At 49.8% G+C, this 20,006-nt stretch overlaps 1 protein-coding gene across 2 annotated transcripts in view; it reads left to right on the top strand.

Moving 5' to 3' along the window:
• Positions 1-20,006, top strand: part of ptprn2 (protein tyrosine phosphatase receptor type N2) — a 1,583,832-nt gene that overhangs the window by 564,593 nt on the left and 999,233 nt on the right. For both annotated transcript variants that reach the window (XM_072508225.1, XM_072508226.1), the window contains exon 4: positions 17,645-17,753. In XM_072508225.1, the coding sequence (XP_072364326.1) occupies positions 17,645-17,753 (109 nt within the window). The remainder of the gene's footprint in view (positions 1-17,644; positions 17,754-20,006) is intronic.

The raw sequence follows: 20,006 nt of genomic DNA, 5'->3' as shown, positions 1-20,006 counted from the left end.
CGAGGTTTCTTTTTGTGTTCCAGTGCCTCCCCATACTGATTACAAGAACCTTTTTTAAGAAGGTGGACAGGAGCATCATGAGCTTTGTGTGGGCCGGAAAGACCTCAAGGGTAAAGAGGGGGTTCCTGCAGCGCAGTAGAGATAGAGGGGGATTGGCACTGCCGAGTCTGAGTGGTTATTATTGGGCCGCTAACGTGTCTATGATATGTAAGTGGATGAGGGAAGAAGAAGGAGCGGCGTGGAAAAGGCTGGAGATGGCGTCCTGTAGGGGAACTAGCTTAAAAGCACTGGCGACGGCGCCGCTGCCGTTCTCCCCGAAAAGGTACACCACAAACCCAGTGGTGGTGGCGACTCTGAAGATTTGGGGGCAGTGGAGACGACATAGGGGAGTGACGGGGGCCTCAGTGTGGTCCCCGATGAGGAACAATCACAGATTCGTCCCGGGAAGGATAGACGGGGGATTTCAATCTTGGCAGCGAGCAGGAATTGCAAAACTGAAGGACTTGTTCTTGGACGGGACGTTCGCGAGTCTGGGAGCACTGGCAGAAAAATACGGGTTGCCACCTGGGAACGCATTTCGTTATATGCAAGTGAGGGCATTTGTGAGGCAACAGGTGAGGGAATTTCCGCAGCTCCCGGCGCAAGGGATCCAGGACAGAGTGATTTTGGGGGCATGGGTGGGTGACGGTAAGGTGTCCGATATATACAGGGAAACGAGAGACGAGGGGGAGACGATGATAGAGGAACTGAAAGAAAAATGGGAGGAGGAGCTGGGGGAGGAGATTGAGGAGGGGCTGTGGGCAGATGCCCTAAGTAGGGTAAATTCCTCGTCCTCGTGTGCCAGGCTCAGCCTGATCCAATTCAAGGTACTACACAGGGCGCATATGACGGGAGCAAGATTGAGCAGGTTTTTTGGGGTGGAGGATAGGTGCGGGAGGTGTGCGGGAAGCCCTGCGAACCACACCCACATGTTTTGGTCATGTCCGGTATTGCACGGGTTCTGGGTGGGTGTGGCAAAAGTGATTTCAAAGGTGGTGGGGATCCGGGTCGAACCAAGCTGGGGGTTGGCTATATTTGGAGTTGCAGATGAGCCGGGAGTGCAGGAGGCGAGAGAGGCCGATGTTTTGGCCTTTGCGTCCCTAGTAGCCCAGCGAAGGATTCTACTTATGTGGAAAGAAGCTAAACCCCCGGGCGCGGAGGCCTGGATAAACGACATGGCAGGGTTTATAAAATTGGAGCGGATAAAGTACGCACTAAGAGGTTCGGCTCAGGGGTTCACCAGGCGGTGGCAACCGTTCCTCGACTATCTCGCAGAGCGATAAGGGAAAATAGGAAAGACAGCAGCAGCAACCCGGGGGGGGGGGGGGGGGGGGGGGGCGGAGGGAGGGTGCATTCGGGTCTTCGGGTTTTTTTTGTGTGTTGTTACATATTTGCTGTTCATATTTATCTTCTCAATGTCACTATTTCTTTTTGTTTCTTATTTGTGTTGGCACTTGCCGTTAGTTAATATATTATTTTAAAAACGATCAATGTATATATTGTTACAAAGTTGTAAAAATGGAAAATTCTTGGTTGATCGAAAACTTTAATAAAATATACTTTAAAACAAAAACAGTCTCCCCTTCCTTGGAGAAAAAAATAATAATTTGGTGAAAACAAAATTTCAAGAAACTCAAAAACACACACATAATTTCCCCCCCCCCTTTTTTTTGTTTGGATGAGAAAGAAAAAAAAAAGTCACAGAAACAAGCGCCCTTCATTAACAATATCCAAAAGTTTCTGTGAACTCGCCCCTCTTTTCGCAAAACAGTCCGACAGTTGATAGCTCCTGTCAACCCATTTAATATTTATTATTTCCCCTCTGTCCAACATCTGCTTCAAACTTGCGATGTCTATCCGTAACCTCTTTTCATTGACACTTTTTGTAGAGTGCACATTTTCCCACAGGGATTTATTGTCAATGTGACAGTCAATAGGTATATTACCCAAATCCCCATATCCCCAAATTTCTGTCAATATCATACTTATATAAAACGCCATATCCACCACCTCTACAAGGCTTAATGTCTCAGCAGCCAAAGTGCTTTTTACCACTCTCCTTATTTTCTTTGTTTCCCACACAAGCGGGCAACATTTACCATTGTTCCCCAAAGGAAAATTATAAAACCTCCTGCGCTTGAAACCCAATCACATAAATTTGCGTAGGACGCATCACTATAAACTGTGAGTTTCAAGTGCCTAAGGTCACCTAAAACCGGGAACTTCAAAACACACTCCTGCATTTTTAGTTTGGCCAACGCTTTATTTGCTCTTATTATGTCTTCCACTTTGGGAACATTCATTTTTGTACTCAACTCTAAGACATCAAAACTCACGTCCGGTCTAGTCTGTCTAACTAACCAGTTCAGTTGCCTAAATAAACTTTGCAGTTGCTCTTTTTCTATCTTTGAAACCATTGTGTCTTTTTGTGAAACTCGGCCACGACTAATTGCTATTGGGGTGATGCTTTCCAACTAAAATTGCTTACGTAAAGTTACCCCTAACTTAGTCTGTCCAATTTCCAGTCCAATATATTTAAATGCACCGGAAGCCTGACTTCCAACCCTGAATTCTTTCCTCAAACCAGAGATTACAATAGCTTCAAAATCACTAGACCCACCCCACAAATAAATCATTGACATGCATCATACAAATGCCAGAAAGATTTACTTTATAGTGCCAGTAAAACATTGCAGGATCTGCTTTCAACTGGCAACAGCCTAACTTTAACAAAACTGACCTTACTTAAAAATGCCAGACTCTAGATGCATCGTTTAATCCATATACACATTTGTTCAACTTCCAGAGTACCCCTTCTGTGTTAGCTGCTTCTTTAGGAGGACGGAGAAAAATGTCTCTCTGGAGCTGGTGCCCCTGCAAAAAGGCAGTTTTTATATGTATAGATTTGCATTCCCATGCCTTTGTGGCTAATAGAGCCAAGAAGATCTTTAAAATAATCTTTCCTGCTGTAGGTGAATCTACCCTTAAATGCTGATCTTCTAAGTTTTCTTCAAATCCCCTTGCCACAAGCCTGGCCTTTGCCTTATAAGTTCCACCCGGAAGAACCTTTTCCGTGCAAATCCATCTGTGAGATAGAGCTCTTTGTCCCCTATCCGGAATTCCGTGTATACCCCAAATTCACTCCAACTATGCAATTCTTGCTGTTTAGCTTCTTCGATAACTTTTTCATCTAATTTATTTGAAGCCACCAAAATCTCACGTGCATGTGGGCTTCTATTCCTATTAGTATTCGTAGTCTTACTCATGTTCCGAGATCTTGATAAACTACGTCTCCACTCCCGCCTAGTATCTCGTTCTGTACTGCTACTGTTTGATCTTTCCATGCTGCTGTGCGATGTCCTTTCAATAGTTCTCGACCTTTTCCTGCAGACCTGTTAACTATCCGATGTACTATCTGAACTGGCACTGCATTCCTGTGCCTTCCATTTTTGAACTTTGTTTTCTCAATCCATTGTCTTGACTCCTTTCCCTGAATGCTGTACATTCAACCAATGTTTATACTTTCCAGTGGCCTTCCCTGCTCTACTAATAACAGTTGCATCCTTCCATTGACTAGACCCTTCAGGCAAGTATGTCACTTTTGTACCAGCTTTTGGCAGTTGCCCTTTCGGAAAAATGGCCTGTTCTAATTCATCAGAGGTGTTGTGTTCCTCCACAGAAACCCTGTCTATATCAGTTAATTGGTCCTCATAGTTCTGTAATACATGCGTACCAGATGACTCTGGTTCCTCGTCATGTCTGTCTGCTCTGTCTAAATTTTAAAATTTGTAATCTGTACCCATTATCCTTGATGAATGTACCCTAACAGTTTGATTACCATGTTGCAAAATAATTGTTTTGCCATCTATGCCTATGATCTTCCCTGGGCCTTTCCATTCATTAGAATTGTCTCTCTTATAGTACACCATGGCTCCAACTGAAAAACGGCATCTGATGGCCGTACGTTATGTCTCAAAGCTCTGCGAATTCTTTCAGAGACTTCTGCTTCCAAAAAAGCTTTTCGACTGCGATGTAATGCATTTAAATGTTCAGCAAAACCAGAGCTAATTGTAGTCCCCTCCCAAGCTGGAGGCTGGTCATCCAAAATGGACGGAATTTTAGGATTTCTACCAAACACTAATTGATAAGGACTATAGCCCCCAACCATCTGCAAGGAATTATTTGTATGTACTGCCCATGCTAAAGCTGAATTTAGCCTGCAATTTGGTCGATCTGCCAAAATTTTCCGAGGCATGTCATCGATGACAGCATGATTGCTTTCATAGACACCATTACTAAATGGGCTTTCTGCAGCCGTATTCATAACTCTGATATTCATGTTTTCACACAGATCCCTAAACTCATCATTAGCAAATTCTCCCCAATTGTCCGTAAGGAATTTTGCCGGTGGACCCATTCCTGTCCTTATCCATTTTTCCACGATTTGATCCAGAATTATTCTCTTTTCTTTACTTCGTACAATCGTTGATTGACTAAATCTGGTTGCTAAATCTACAAAATGCAAAATAAATGTATTATTTGCTTTATCCCAGATCTTAAGGTCCATGGCCACAATGTCGTAAAAATCCCTGGCCAAAGGTAGGGTTACTATCGGTCGTGCTGGTGTCCTTCTGTACTTCCTACAAACTTCACAGCGGTCACTAACCTGTTCCATCAGTTTAGTGTCGTCGTCATCCCTTACCCCTGCATCCTTTAATACATTTTTCAGCCTCCGAGGAGACGGATGTGCAAATTGCCTATGCAGTTTTATTACCACAAGCTTTTTATCAGCTAAAGTCCCATTTTCAACTGTCATTAACACATCTTGTTAAAAAAAAAAAAATTTTTATTAAGGTTTTCACAGAATATCAATAACAAAATGAAAAAGAAGCCCAACAGGGTTAAATACAAAACAGTCAAAAAAACAACCCTCCATACCCCCCTCCCCCCTGTGCATAAATAATAAATTAACACCCCGACTTAACATAAAGCCAACAAAGCAAATATATACACCCCCTCAGATCCCCCAGTGTAAATAAACAAAAATAAAGCAACCCCCCCCCGAGTTGCTGCTGCCATTGATCAATGTCTACCGTTCTGCCAGGAAGTCTAAGAACGGTTGCCACCGCCTGAAGAACCCTTGTACCGACCCTCTCAAGGCGAATTTCACCCTCTCCAACTTAATAAACCCCGCCATATCGTTGATCCAGGATTCCATGCTTGGGGGTCTCGCGTCCTTCCACTGAAGAAGAATCCTCCGCCGGGCTACCAGGGACGCAAAGGCCAGAATACCGGCCTCTTTCGCCTCCTGTACTCCCGGCTCCTCTGCCACCCCAAATATTGCGAGCCCCCAGCCCGGTTTGACCCTGGATCCTACCACCCTCGACACCGTCCTTGCTACGCCCTTCCAAACTTCCTCCAGCGCTGGCATGCCCAGAACATATGGGTGTCATTTGCTGGGCTCCCTGAGCACCTAACACACCTGCCCTCACCCCCCCAAAAAACCGGCTCATCCTTGTCCCGGTCATGTGTGCCCTTTGCAGCACCTTAAACTGTATGAGGCTGAGCCTCGCGCACGAAGAGGAAGAGTTCACCCTCCCCAGGGCATCTGCCCACGTCCCTTCCTCAATCTCCACTCCCAATTCCTCCTCCCACTTACCTTTCACCTCCACCACCGAGGCCTCCTCCTCCTCCTGCATCACCTGGTAAGTTTCCGAGATCTTCCCCACTCCCGTCCACCCTCCCGAGAGCACCCTGTCCTGTACTGTGCGTGGCAGGAGCCGCGGGAATTCCACCACCTGCTGCCTGGCAAACGGCCTTACATGTAGGTACCTGAAGGTGTTCCCCGGGGGGAGCCCATACATCTCCTCCAACTCACCCAGGCTCGTGAATTTCCCGTCCACAAACAGGTCTCCCAACCTTCGTATCCCTGCCCTGTGCCACCCCGAAAACCCTCCATCTGTCCTCCCTGGGACGAACCGGTGGTTCCCCCGTACTGGGGTCCACACCGAGGCCCCAACTTCCCCACTGTGCCGCCTCCACTGCCCCCAGATTTTGAGGGCAGCCGCCACTACCGGGCACGTGGTATACCTCCTTGGAGGGAGTGGCAGCGGTGCCGTTGCCAGCACCTCCAGACCCGTACCCACACAGGACACCGTCTCCAGCCTCTTCCATGCAGCCCCCTCCCCCTCCATCACCCACTTGCGCACCATCGTCACATTGGCGGCCCAGTAGTACCCACAGAGGTTGGGCAGTGCCAGCCCCCCCCTATCTCTACTGTGCTCCAGGAACACCCTTCTCACCCTTGGAGTCCCTCGCACCCACACAAACCCCATTATGCTCCTGTTGACCCGCCTAAAAAAGGCCTTCGGGATAAACACGGGGAGGCACTGGAACAGGAACAAAATCCTTGGGAGCACCGTCATTTTGACTGACTGCACCCTATCCGCCAAGGACAGCGGCAACGCGTCCCACCTCTTGAACTCCTCCTCCATTTGCTCCACCAGCCTTGTGAAATTAAGCCTATGCAGGGCCCCCCAGCTCCTGGCCACCTGGACACCCAAATACCTGAAGCTCCTCTCCGCCCTTTTTAGTGGGAGCTCGCCAATCCCCCTCTCTTGGTCCCCTGGGTGAACCACGAACAGCTCGCTCTTCCCCATGTTGAGCTTGTACCCCGAGAAATCCCCAAATTCCCTGAGGATCCTCATTACCACCGGCATTCCCCCCACGGGTCCGCCACATATAACAGCAAGTCGTCCGCATAGAGCGAGACCCTATGGTCCTCCCCACCCCCCACTAACCCCGTCCAGTTCCTCGACTCCCTCAGTGCCATAGCCAGGGGTTCAATCGCCAGTGCAAAGAGCAGGGGGGACAGGGGACACCCCTGCCTCGTCCCTCAGTGCGACCCCATTAACACGTCCTCAACCACTCTACTTGAAATATTATTTGTCAGTAATGCAATACGATAGTGTCCCTACTGTGTAAATTGTAAGTCCACCGTCTTTCCAAAAACTGTTGCCTTATCCTGTTCCATATCCAGTTTCTTGTGTGCTTTCTTCATCGACGGTCTGCTCAGAAGCAAAGGTATCTCACTTGATACAACATCCGTGCTGATGAAATGATTCACTCAGGCAATATTGCAAGGGATCACCACTCTTTTTAGCGACTTCAGAGTATTATCATCCCCAAACCTGAAACTTGTGGAACTTTCAAATTTCTTAACCTTGTTACGATTTTCAGCATTCAAAGAGTCCAGGTAACATTTTAACCAGTCAATTCCACACACAGTAGATGTGCAGCCACTGTCCAATACAGCACAGTTGAAGGATTCTGCAACCAACACCCTCATTACCGGCGTAAAACTGCTTGTCAATAGGACAATGCCTTCTTTCTGGTCACTATCTTTTTCCTCGTCTGACTCTTCAGTGTCATGTGTCGCTTCAAACACTCTATCATAACGAGTTGGACAGTTGAAAGCATAATGGTATTGAGAGTCACATCGAAAACATCGATTTATCATGCCCCGTGCATTTCTGGGGTTCATCTTCCGATTGTAGGTTTTAACTGGGTTTCTGTCTTCATAATTTCCTTGTCTCGGTCTCCTTCTATCGGCTTAAGCCCTGTTCGTAACCATACGATTTCGCCAAACTGTTCGTAGTGTTTCTTCCATATTCTGCCTTATTGCAGGCTGACCTGTTTGGGTTATCAGAGCCATCGGAATCGAATGTTTCCCCAGAAGCTTTTGTAAAGCTTTTGTCATCTGTTCGAATAAGGTATCCTTATCAGTAAACTGAACTCCTGTCAAAACCAGGAGCCTATCCATGTTGCTCACTCTAGCACAGTCAAGTAATTTAAAGGATTGGATTGGATTTGTTTATTGTCACGTGTACCGAGGTACAGTGAAAAGTATTTTTCTGCGAGCAGCTCAACAGATCATTAAGTACATGAGAAGAAAAGGGAATAAAAGAAAATACATAATAGGGCAACACAACATATACAATGTAACTACATAAGCACTGGCATCGGATGAAGCATACAGGGTGTAGTGTTAATGAAATCAGTCCATAAGAGGGTCATTTAGGAGTCTGGTGACAGTGCAGTTTTTGAGTCTGTTTGTGCATGTTCTCAGACTTCTGTATCTCCTGCCCAATGGAAGAAGTTGGAAGAGTGAGTAAGCCAGGTGGGAGGGATCTTTGATTATGCTGCCCACTTTCCCCAGGCAGTGGGAGGTGTAGATGGAGCCAATGGATGGGAGGCAGGTTTGTGTGATGGACTGGGCGGTATTCACGACTCTCTGAAGTTTCTTGCGGTCCTGGGGCGAGCAGTTGCCATATCAGGCTGTGATGCAGCCAGATAGGATGCTTTCTATGGTGCATCTGTAAAAGTTGGTAAGAGTCAATGTGGACATGCTGAATTTCCTTAGTTTCCTGAGGAAATATAGTCGCTGTTGTGCTTTCTTGGTGGCCAACACAGACTGTGGAAATTCCAGGTTGTGTTTCTGCAGTCTTTTATATAGTGTGCCAAATTCCATTATATAGTCTTCCATGGAGATATCCTCCATTTTCCGGAACTTATCAAAATCCGACCATGCTTTATACGCACTTAACAAGTCATCTTTCTTATAAATCTTATCCATTTAATGTAATAAAGTCTCCAGACCTTCTTCTGAGTCTAACTATTCCAATTCCAGCTGAGAAAGCACTTTGTTTCGGATTTTACTGTCATAAGGTAGAGAAAGAGCTAATGCCATATCTTGTTTTCTCTTTCCCAAAGCAGTTACCTTAGTCCACATAACTACTGCACTTCTCCATTGGTCGTACGATTCCCTTTCAGAAAATAAGGGAGGATAGTCATATCCAGCCATCTTTAATCTCGGTTCAGCCATATATCCCTTTTTTTTTTTCCTCACTCACTCCTTGGTTTGATCTGGAAAGTTGTATCTTTCAAGCCTTCACATTTACACAGCAACCATTCTCTGCTACCAATTGTTAGACGTTTTAGTTGCGTGTGATATGAAGAGTCTAAAGTTCTGTTCCTTTTTCACAAACACACATTTACTTCCTTCCAACAGCCTTTGCTCAAAACTCTCACTTTACATCACCTGACAGAGGCCACCTGAAGCCCCGTTACATATCAGTGTAAATTAATGGATACTTAACATAAATGAGACAACTAATTGCAATGTCTCTTAACCCATTACTTAACACTGTGTGTACTGGCCCCGGTTGTCGTACCAGGACCTCACGGACCGGGAATGCAGGAGGAGACTCCGGATGAGCCGGGAAACCGTGGCACACATCTGCCACCTGCTGGCACACCTGGCATCGCATGGCACTGGGGGGACGGGGGGACCCTCTCCCAGTGTCCGTCAAGATTGCGGTGGCCCTGAACCTTTATGCCATGGGGTCATTCCAGACTCCAGGTGGGGACCTGTCTGGCATCTCGCAGACATCGGTGCATCCGGACAGTGACAAACGCCGTATATGCCATTGCGGACCGCTACATCCACTTCCCTGTGGACTGGGCCAGCCAGGATGCCCGGGCTGTGGGCTTCTCTGCCGTGGCCAGGTTTCCCATGGTCCAGGGCGCGATCGATGGGATGCACGTCGCCGTGCGGCCAGCTGCAGATAACAGGGCCATATTCACCAATAGGAAGGGGACCTATTCCATGAACATCCAGGTGGTCTGCGATCACCACATGATTATCCTGCACGTCTGCGCCCGGTACCTGGGAAGTGTACATGACTCATATGTTTTGTCGCGGTCTTACATCCCCGGCATGTACGAGGGACACCTCCCCTGGCTGAGGGGCTGGTTGCTGGGCGACAGGGGTTACCCGTTGCGGTCGTGGCTGATGACGCCTATCCGGAGGCCACAGAATGACGCGGAGAACAGCTACAATGATGCCCATGCAGCGAGAAGGGGTGTGATAGAGAGGTGCTTTGGCGTGCTCAAAATGCGTTTCAGGTGCCTGGACCTCTCTGGGGGCGCCCTCCAGTATCCGTCAGGTAGGGTCGGCCGCATCATTGCAGGGGGGCGATGTTCCGCAGGCAGAGGAGGGCGGAGTGGAGGAGCAGCAGGAAGAGGCGCAGTCCTCCCAGATGAGGGGGATGGGGGCAATGGTCAGGGCAGACGGGCTAAACATGAGCGGATGGCTGTCCACCGTTACTGGCTGGGCCAGCGGGCACGGGACAGGCTGATAGCCGCCCGCTTCACTGACTAGGGGGCTTGGGAATCGGCGAGTATGGCCACATACCGCACACCATGGCAACACCCGAACACCCCCACCCCACCCCCACCCATCCAGCACCCTCAACCCCCCCCCCCCCCCCCAACCCCACCCGCATGCACACCACCCTTCCATTGCAGATCCACCTGCGGTACGACGGCCGGGCTCTCATGGACGCCGGTGGAAGCGTGTCTATTGCAGGCCATGGAGGATGATGACAACCCGCTCTTCAATGAGCTCCTGGCTCCACATCGTTGGACGATGTCTGACCCATGGCCACAGTACCACCATCCACCCGGACCATCCCTGCATGCGGCTGTGACACTGCAGCTCAAGGTCCCGTCCTCTGCCCGGGGGGATAGTGAGGGCGGCCCAGGGGGAAGGGGGCAGACTCACCTGGGGCTGAGGTAAGACCACCCCTCACACACACACTTGCGCTCAACGTACATGACACCCCCGCACGCTTTGGACAGAGCACAAAGGCAGCTGCTGTAGGTGTTAAAGTGATTTTAATAACAAACAGTGCATACATGTGCCCTAGCCCCTAAAACTCATCTGTGCCCTGCACCCGTGCCAACTTACTCAGTGTCTAATTGTTTGGCCTTACAGGCCCTTTGACTACGCCCAGGTGGTTCCCCAGACGGTACAGCAGAACTGAAGGTGGACTCCTGCGATTCATGCCCTCTGACTCGGGATCCCTTTGGCGGCCATATGCTAGGGCGTCCTGGCCGAGATGGGCCAGGCTGCGGGCCGGGCGACTGGGATGGCGAGCTGCCAGCCTGTCCTGCCCATTGCCTACCCAATGCACCTGGGACGGAAGGGGGGGGGTCCGAGGTGCTGCAGTGTTCCTGGACCTCCCTTACAGGGGGACCAGGAACGGGCGCCAGCAACTCCTCCTCCCTCGGGGTGCCCAATGGCCCCCAGGCGTCTACATGGGTCGGGGGTGCGAACGGACCGGCCATCCGACGCCCCTCTGACACCTGGCACTGCCAGTCCTGGAGGCCTGTGCTGGTATCGACAAGGGTCTGCAAGTTTGCAGCCATGGAGCTCAGGGAGTTGGCCATCCTTGTCTGTGACTGTGCGACACTGGCTAGCACATGGGCAATGGCGTCGATGCCCTCAGCGATGGCCTGCTGAGACTGGGCCATGGCCTGCAGGGGTTGGGCCATTGCCTGCTGAGACTGGGCCATGGCCTGCTGAGACTGGGCCATGGCCTGCTGAGACAGGGCCACGGCGTTGAGCGCATCTGCCGCTGGCGCTGGCTCATGGCCTCCTGTGAGAGGGTAGCCATGTCCTGGGCCACAGACGCTGCACGGAAAGCCCCAGGCCTCGCATACTGCTCCCCATGTCTGACACCGTCGCACCCATTGCCTCCACCGTGGACGCCACCCGTGCGGTGTCGGCCTGGGAGGCAAGCATGACCGGCACCTCTCCCAGCTCCTGGACGCGGGTGCACTCCTCCACCTGCAACTGCAGCGGCTGCAAGTCGACCGTCACCCTCTTCGCTCGTCCCAGGTTCGGTGGTTGCATCGGGGCTATGGGTGGTCTGGTAACTCCAGGAACCTGGGATCCATCTGGGCGGCAGATGTTCGCTTGCGCCAGATTGCCCTCCGACCTCCCGGCCCCTCAGCTGCTCCTACCTCCACCTGCTGTACCTGTATGGCTGTGTTGTGCGCACCAGTGAGTGTACCACACGTCTCATCACTAAAGTGCCAAACTGAGGTGAGTGTCTCTGCGATGGTGGAGGGTGTTGGAGACAGCAGTGGCGTTGTGTCGTGCGCATCGTCCGGCTCTGAGTCCATGGTACTTTGGGGCGGCGGTTCGTCTCCACCCATCCACTCTGAGTCACTGTCCGGTATTCCGTTTTCCTGGGTAGGGGTGCCCTGGGTAGGGGTGTCCTGGGTAGGGCTGTCCTGGGTAGTGGTTTTGTGGCTCGGCTGCGATGGGGGCCTGTGGCTGCTCCCCTCGTCGCTGGGTGGCACATGCCTGCGTTGCCGCATCCGCATGAGACGGGGGCGTCGTCTCCCTCTTGCTCCAGGTCTCTCCGTCTCCTGTGGTCGCCGTGCGGCATCCTGTGGGCGTCGCGTGCCAGAGGGTCCTGGTCTCTCCGTAACCCGTGGTCGCCCTGGGGCATCCTGTGGGCGGTCGGCATTGCGGGGACGGATGCCTCGACGTTTGCTCCTGCAATACACAATGAAGCATGCATGGTTAGACACGCAGGCGGTGATCAGGTGATATGGGGAGGGGGAATATGGGGGAGGGGGGATATGGGGACGGGCTGTCGGTGGCTCACTTGCTGGTGGGCCCCCGACCTCTGCATCGGCAACCTCCCGGTCCTCAGGTCTGCCAGCCAGTTCCAGGACCCTTTCCTCATGTACGGTGAGTGGCCTCTCATCAGCTGGGCCCCCTCCAGTCCACTCATGCTCCCTATTGTTGTGTGCGCGCTTCTCCTGTGGGGGGGGCGGATGGGTGGCAGGGGTAAAGGGCAACAGTGTTAGACAGGTATATGAATGCACGCCATCGGTTGCGCGTATAGTGCAGAGATTAGGGTTAGGGCTTGTTTCACCTGGGGGGGTGCCGCACATCGGGCAGGAAGCGGGGGGGTGGGGGACTCATCCTGGCTGCCCTGACGAGGTCGTTCATCTTGTTGCACTGGGTACCTGTCTGTGGTGTCAGAGCCACAGCACTGACGGCCTCTGCCACCCCCCTCCACAGACGCCGGCTGAGGCGTGGGGCGACCTTGCGGCCGTGTCCGGGATACAGGGACTCCCTTCTCTCCTCCACTGCGTCCAGGAGCGCCTCAACGTCGTGGTCCTGGAACCTCGGGGCTGCGCGATGGGCGGCCATCTTGTTGGGTCTTCCGGTGTGGGGGGGGGGGGGGTGCGCGTCATTTGAGCCGTCAGGCCTGCGGCGTCACCGTCCACGTCGGGTGACGCCATCGCGAATGGCGTCACGCCGCTGCTAGCTCATTCGGGGCCGGAGAATTTGCGTTGTTTGGGGGGGGGGGGGGGGGGCGACGCCGGAGTGATCCGTGCCATTTTTGACGCCGGGTCCCGAACATCACGCCAGTTTTCGGAGAATCCCGCCCCTTGTTGGGAGTTTTCTATCGGCCCCCCAATAGTAGCAGAGATGTGGAGGAACAGATTGGGAAACAGATTTTGGAAAGGTGCAGAAGTCACAGGGTAGTAGTCATGGGTGACTTCAACTTCCCAAATATTGAGTGGAAACTCTTTAGATCAAATAGTTTGGATGGGGTGGTGTTTGTGCAGTGTGTCTAGGAAGCTTTTCTAACAGGATGTAGATTGTCCGACCAGAGGGGAGGCCATATTGGATTTGGTACTTGGTAATGAACCAGGGCAAGTGATAGATTTGTTAGTGGTGGAGCATTTTGGAGATATTGACTACAAATCTGTGACTTTCACTTGAGTAATGGAGAGAAATAGGTGCGTGCAACAGGGCAAGGTTTACAATTGGGGGAAGGATAAATATGATGTTGTCAGACAAGAATTGAAGTGCATAAGTTGGGAACATAGGTGGTCAGGGAAGGACACAAGTGAAATGTGGAACTTGTTCAAGGAACAGGTACTACGTGTCCTTGATATGTATGGCCGTGTCAGGCAGGGAAGAGATGGTTGGGTGAGGGAACCATGGTTGACAAGAGAGGTTGTATGTCTTGTTAAGAGGAAGAAGGAGACTTATGTAAGACTGAGGAAACAAGGTTCAGACAGGGCGCTGGAGGGATACAAGATAGCCAGGAGGGAACTGAAGGAAGGGATTAGGAGAGCTAAGAAAGGGCATGAAAACCTTTGGCGGGTAGGATCAAGGAAAACCCCAAGGCCTTTTACACATATTTCTCACATACGAGAATGACTAGAGCGAGGGTAGGTCCGATCAAGGACAGTAACGGGAGATTGTGTATTGAGTCTGAAGAGATCGGAGAGGTCTTGAATTAGTACTTTTCTTCAGTATTTACAAATGAGAGGGGCCATTTTGTTGGAGAGGACAGTGTGAAACAGACTGGTAAGCTCGAGGAAATACTTGTTAGGAAGGAAGATATGTTGGGTATTTTGAAAAACTTGAGGATAGACAAGTCCCCTGGGGCTGATGGGATATATCCAAGGATTCTATGGGAAGCAAGAGATGAAATTGCAGAGCCGTTGACAATGATCTTTTCGTCCTCACTGTCAACAGGGGTGGTACCAGGGGATTGGAGAGTGGTGAATGTCGTGCCCCTGTTCAAAAAAGGGAATAGGGATAACCCTGGGAATTACAGGCCAGTTAGTCTTACTTCGCTAGTAGGCAAAATAATGGAAAGGGTACTGAGGGATAGGATTTCTGAGCATCTGGAAAGACACTGCTTGATTAGGGATAGTCAGCACGGATTTGTGAGGGGTAGGTCTTGCCTTACAAGTCTTATTGGATTCTTTGAGAAGGTGACCAAGCATGTGGATAAAGGTAAAGCAGTGGATGTAGTGTACATGGATCTTAACAAGGCATTTCATAAGGTTTCCCCATGGTAGGCTTATGCAGAAAGTAAGGAGGCATGGGATAGAGGGAAATTTGGCCAGTTGGATAACAAACTGGCTAACCGATAGAAGTCAGAGAGTGGTGGTGGATGGCAAATATTCAGTCTGGATCCCAGTTACCAGTGGCGTACCGCAGGGATCAGTTTTGGGTCCTCTGCTGTTTGTGATTATCATTAATGACTTGAATGAGGGAGTTGAAGGGTGGGTCAGTAAATTTGCAGACGATACGAAGATTGGTGGAGTTGTGGATAGTGAGGAGGGCTGTTGTCGGCTGCAAAGCGACATAGATAGGATGCAGAGCTGGGCTGAGAAGTGGCAGGTGGAGTTTAACCCTGAAAAGTGTGAGGTTGTCCATTTTGGAAGGACAAATATGAATGCGGAATACACTGTTAACAGTAGGGTCCTTGGCAATGTGGAGGAGCAGAGAGATCTTGGGGTCTATGTTCATACATCTTTGAAAGTTGCCACTCAAGTGGATAGAGCTGTGAAGAAGGCCTATGGTGTGCTAGCGTTCATTAACAGAGGGATTGAATTTAAGAGCCGTGAGGTGATGATGCAGCTGTACAAAACCTTGGTAAGGTCACATTTGGAGTACTGTGTACAGTTCTGGTCGCCTCATTTTAGAAAGGATGTGGAAGCTTTGGAAAAAGGTGCAAAGGAGATTTACCAGGATGTTGCCTGGAATGGAGAGTAGGTCTTACGAGGAAAGGTTGAGGGTGCAAGGCTTTTTCTCATTAGAACGGAGAAGGATGAGGGGCGACTTGATAGAGGTTTATAAGATGATCAGGGGAATAGATATAGACAGTAAGAGACTTTTTCCCCGGGTGGAACAAACCATTACAAGGGGACATAAATTTAAGGTGAATGGTGGAAGATATAGGGGGGATGTCAGAGGTAGATTCTTTACCCAGAGAGTAGTTGGGGAATGGAATACACTGCCTGTGGAAGTAGTTGAGTCGGAAACATTAGGGACCTTCAAGCAGCTATTGGATAGGTACATGGATTATGGTAGATTGATATAGTGTAGATTAATTTGTTCTTAAGGGCAGCACAGTAGCATTGTGGATAGCACAATTGCTTCGCAGCTCCAGGGTCCCAGATTCGATTCTGGCTTGGGTCACTGTCTGTGCGGAATCTGCACATCCTTCCAGTGTGTGCGTGGGTTTCCTCCGGGTGCTCCGGTTTCCTCCCACAGTCCAAAGATGTGCAGGTTAGGTGGATTGGCCATGATAAATTGCCCTTAGTGTCCAAAATTGCCCTTAGTGTTGGGTGGGATTGCTGGGTTGTGGGGATAGGGTGGAGGTGTTGGCCTTGGGTGGGGTGCTCTTTCCGGGAGCCGGTGCGGACTCGATGGGCCGGGTGTCCAACTTCTGCACTGTAAATTCTATGATGGGCAGCACGGTAGCATTGTGGATAGCACAATTGCTTCACAGCTCCAGGGTCCCAGGTTCGATTCCGGCTTGGGTCACTGTCTGTGCGGAGTCTGCACATCCTCCCAGTGTGTGCGTGGGTTTCCTCCGGGTGCTCTGGTTTCCTCCCACAGTCCAAAGATGTGCCGGTTAGGTGGATTGGCCATGCTAAATTGTCCTTAGTGTCCAAAATTGCCCTTAGTGTTGGGTGGGGTTACTGGGTTATGGTTGATAGGGTGGAGGTGTGGACCTTGGGTAGGGTGCTCTTTCCAAGAGCCGGTGCAGACTCGATGGGCCGAATGGCCTCCTTCTGCACTGTAAATTCTGTAAATTCTATAATCAATGATTAATTTAGGACAAAAGGTTCGGCACAACATCGTGGGCCGAAGGGCCTGTTCTGTGCTGTATTTTTCTATGTTCTATGTTCTATAGTTCATTTTGTTACAAACAATTACTTGTGAGATTCTAGTGTCTCCCAGTTGGTCACATCACGAGGCTGGCACAGTTTCCAGAACTGAAGAAAAGTCCATAGGTTGACATGGCTCTATAACATTTTAAATTAACTATTAAGTGTTTCTAAGCAGCACATTAAGCCCAAATTTGACTGAGCTCAAAAGATCATAACCGCCTGCTCCAACTGTATACACACTGTGCTTCCTATGGTAACTCATTTATTCCACAGAACTTAATCTCCATGACCTCTAAAGATTCATTGAAGCAAAATCTGTTGAACATTTTTAATTAATGAGGCCATTGAGTGCATTTATTGTAAACTTCCTGTAAAAATTCTCTGGTGAAAAACTTGTTCATTTTTAAAATAAATTTGGAGTACTCAGTTCATTTTTTCCAATTAAGAGGCAATTTAACATGGTCAATCCACCTAGCCTGCACATCTTTGGATTGTGGGGGCGAAACCCACGCAGACACAGGGGGAATCCACACGTCAGTGAGCCAGAGCTAGGATCGGACCTGGGACCCTGGCGCCGTGAGGCAGCAGTGCTAACCACTGCATCACCAGGCATCCCCCTCTGGTGAAAAACTGCAGAGGGAAGCCTTACCAAGCACCCAAGGTGCAATATTCATGCCAGTTGTTATTCAGGCGATAATTGACAAGGACACGATTGGAGTCAGCTTTATTAGGTACTCTGCTGCCATTTACTGGCAATGCTTTCAGAAGAGTGGAGTGATAAAGCATTGTTGATAATCATCTGATTGTTAATTCTATTAAATAACAAAATGGACATGTTTAGCACAGACTGCCTGTAGGCTGTTTGCCAGTGGCCTATAATGCACAGTTGCCTGAGCTCACATCTGTTCACTCAAAAACAGCGCAGCACTTTTGAAAGGCAAATCTAAATTTAGTGAAGCCATATTCCAACACGAGGAGAGAAAAAGGATGCTAATTATATTTTCAGTTCATTTATGCTTTTTATTCCCGACAGGTTTACTGTGGCATGATGACACTACACAGCAGGTAATAGCTAAAGAACTATCCAATCTCCGTCGGACCCATCACCTGCATCCTGAAGCTGGTTCTTCAGACAGCTTAAGGTGAGAATTGGAAGTACTGAATGACTATCTGCTTGCTGCTAATATATCCTCAGTGGGGGTTCCTGCGAAGACCATTTTGAGGGGTAACCGTGGTGAAATAAGTAGTCATAAAGGTTACAATTGAAGAACTTGAATAGCAAGTTTAACTTAAACTGCTTTACACAGAGGGTGGTGAATATGCGGAACCTGATTTCCTGGGAAGCAATCGAGATGAACAATGATAGCAAATACAAGAGGGAACTAGATGGATATTTGATAGATAAAGAGTATTGAGAATGTAAGTGAGAATGAAAGTGTGTGTTATTTTTTAAACTTTGCAACTGACCAGATGCACTGCAGTGATCTTTTCCATGCCTCCATATTCCTATTTAACCTAATTTCAAACCTGCTGTTCCTGAATATACTTGATAATAGGAAGTCGAGAGTAACAGTCAATGCATATGTTTCAGGCTGGAGGAAAGTTTGTAGTGGAGTTCCCCAGGGATCGGTATTGGGATCCTTACTTTTCCTGATGTATATTAATGATCTAGATCTTTGTGTGCAGGGAACAGTTTCAAAGTTTGCATATTATACGAAACTTGGAAGTATTGTAAACTGTGAGGAGGACAGTGCAGAACCTTATAAGGACAGAGACAAGTTGGTGGTGTGGGTAGATAGGTAATCCACAGTAGGCAGGGGTTACGTCACCACACCAGTATTTATTTGCAATAACTTATCGACAAGAGCAGCTCCAAACAGTGCTGCTAGCATTCCAGTCAACTTAAGACTTCCTCACAAAGCCTACACAGGTGCTTATATGGGCCCCCTCAATGAGCTATCATTGAGGGAGCTCATACTCCAATTGGCCAACCAATAGCGCCAATTGGAGGTCATTACACCCCTCCCCCCCCAAAGGTCCGAGGAATTCCTGCCAGCTGGCATTCCTCTGAGCTTCTTCCTGCTCCTCATGTCCGGGTCTGTCACTTCTGTGTCGTCCGCCGGGTCGTTCTCTGACGTGGGTGGGGTGTACCTTATAGGTGCCCGTCTTTTCCTTGACGACCTCCTTGGAAGTTGTATTTCCTCCTCCTCGGGGAGAAGTGTCGCGGCGGCCTCGTCGAACGTGTCCATCTCCGACTCTGACGACTGGATGACGGGGTCTGGAGAAATTGCTCGGGGCTGGGGTGTGGGTATCTTTCCCATCTGAGCTATCCCAGCTTGAGGCAGTCCTGCTTCGACTGCCTCCAGGTGTGGTTCCGCTGCCCTTATTTGGTCTAGGTGTTTCTTCAGCACCTTACCTCCTATCGAAACTTTATATGATATGGGCCCTGTTTGGGACTCTACCGTGCCTTTGACCCACGTTGGTCCATTCCCATAATTCTTGACCCAAACCGGTGCCCCCACCTGGAAATGTCTCTGCTGCCGACTATTATCATGCCCCCTGCGTTGGACCTCCTGTTGTTTCTCCACTTTCCCCGTTAAATTTGGGAAAAGGAGACTCAGCCTCGTTCACAGCCGCCTTCCCATTAAGAGTTCAGCTGGCGGTATGCCTGTTGTGGAATGCTGTGTGGTCCTGTAATCAAACAGCGAGCGGGAGAGCTGCGTGTCAATTGACGCTGCCGGCTGCTTCTTGAGTCCCGCCTTTATAGTGTCTGGACCGCTCTCTCTGCCAGGCGGTTGGACGCTGGATGGTAAGGGGCCATTTTGATGTGGCGGACTCCGTTTCCCTTTTGGAATTTTCCAAATTCCCCACTTGTGAATGCCGTTCCGTTGTCCGACACCAATCCCTCCGGAAGTCCACGTGTTGCAAACGAGGCCCTGAGCTTTTCAATTGTCGATGCTGTGCTTGCCGCGTTTACCCAGTGGACGTCCAACCATTTGGAGTGGGCGTCCACTATCACCAAAAACATTGAGCCCATGAAAGGGCCGGCGTGGTCAATATGCAGGCGGGTCCATGGTCTGCCTGGCCATTCCCACGGGTGCAATAGCGCAGCTGGTGGCACTCTTTGCCCCTGTTGGCACTCCTGGCACCGACGTACCAAGGCTGCTATGTCTGTGTCCAATCCTGGCCACCAAACGTAGCTTCGAGCTAGCATCTTCATTTTAGACACCCGTGGGTGTCCGTGATGTAACTCGGTTAAGATTGCCTGACGGCCCTGAGCTGGGACTATTACCCGGGCTCCCCATAATAGGATACCGTCTTCTATGGTTATTTGGTCCCTTCTGCTCCAGTATGGGTGCATCTGGGGCTCCACTGGTCTCTCCAGTTCCCCTGTT

This window comes from Scyliorhinus torazame, chromosome 6, assembly GCF_047496885.1.
Source record: "Scyliorhinus torazame isolate Kashiwa2021f chromosome 6, sScyTor2.1, whole genome shotgun sequence".
NCBI classification, from domain to species: Eukaryota; Metazoa; Chordata; class Chondrichthyes; order Carcharhiniformes; family Scyliorhinidae; genus Scyliorhinus; species Scyliorhinus torazame.
This window is presented reverse-complemented; position numbering and strand designations above follow the sequence as displayed.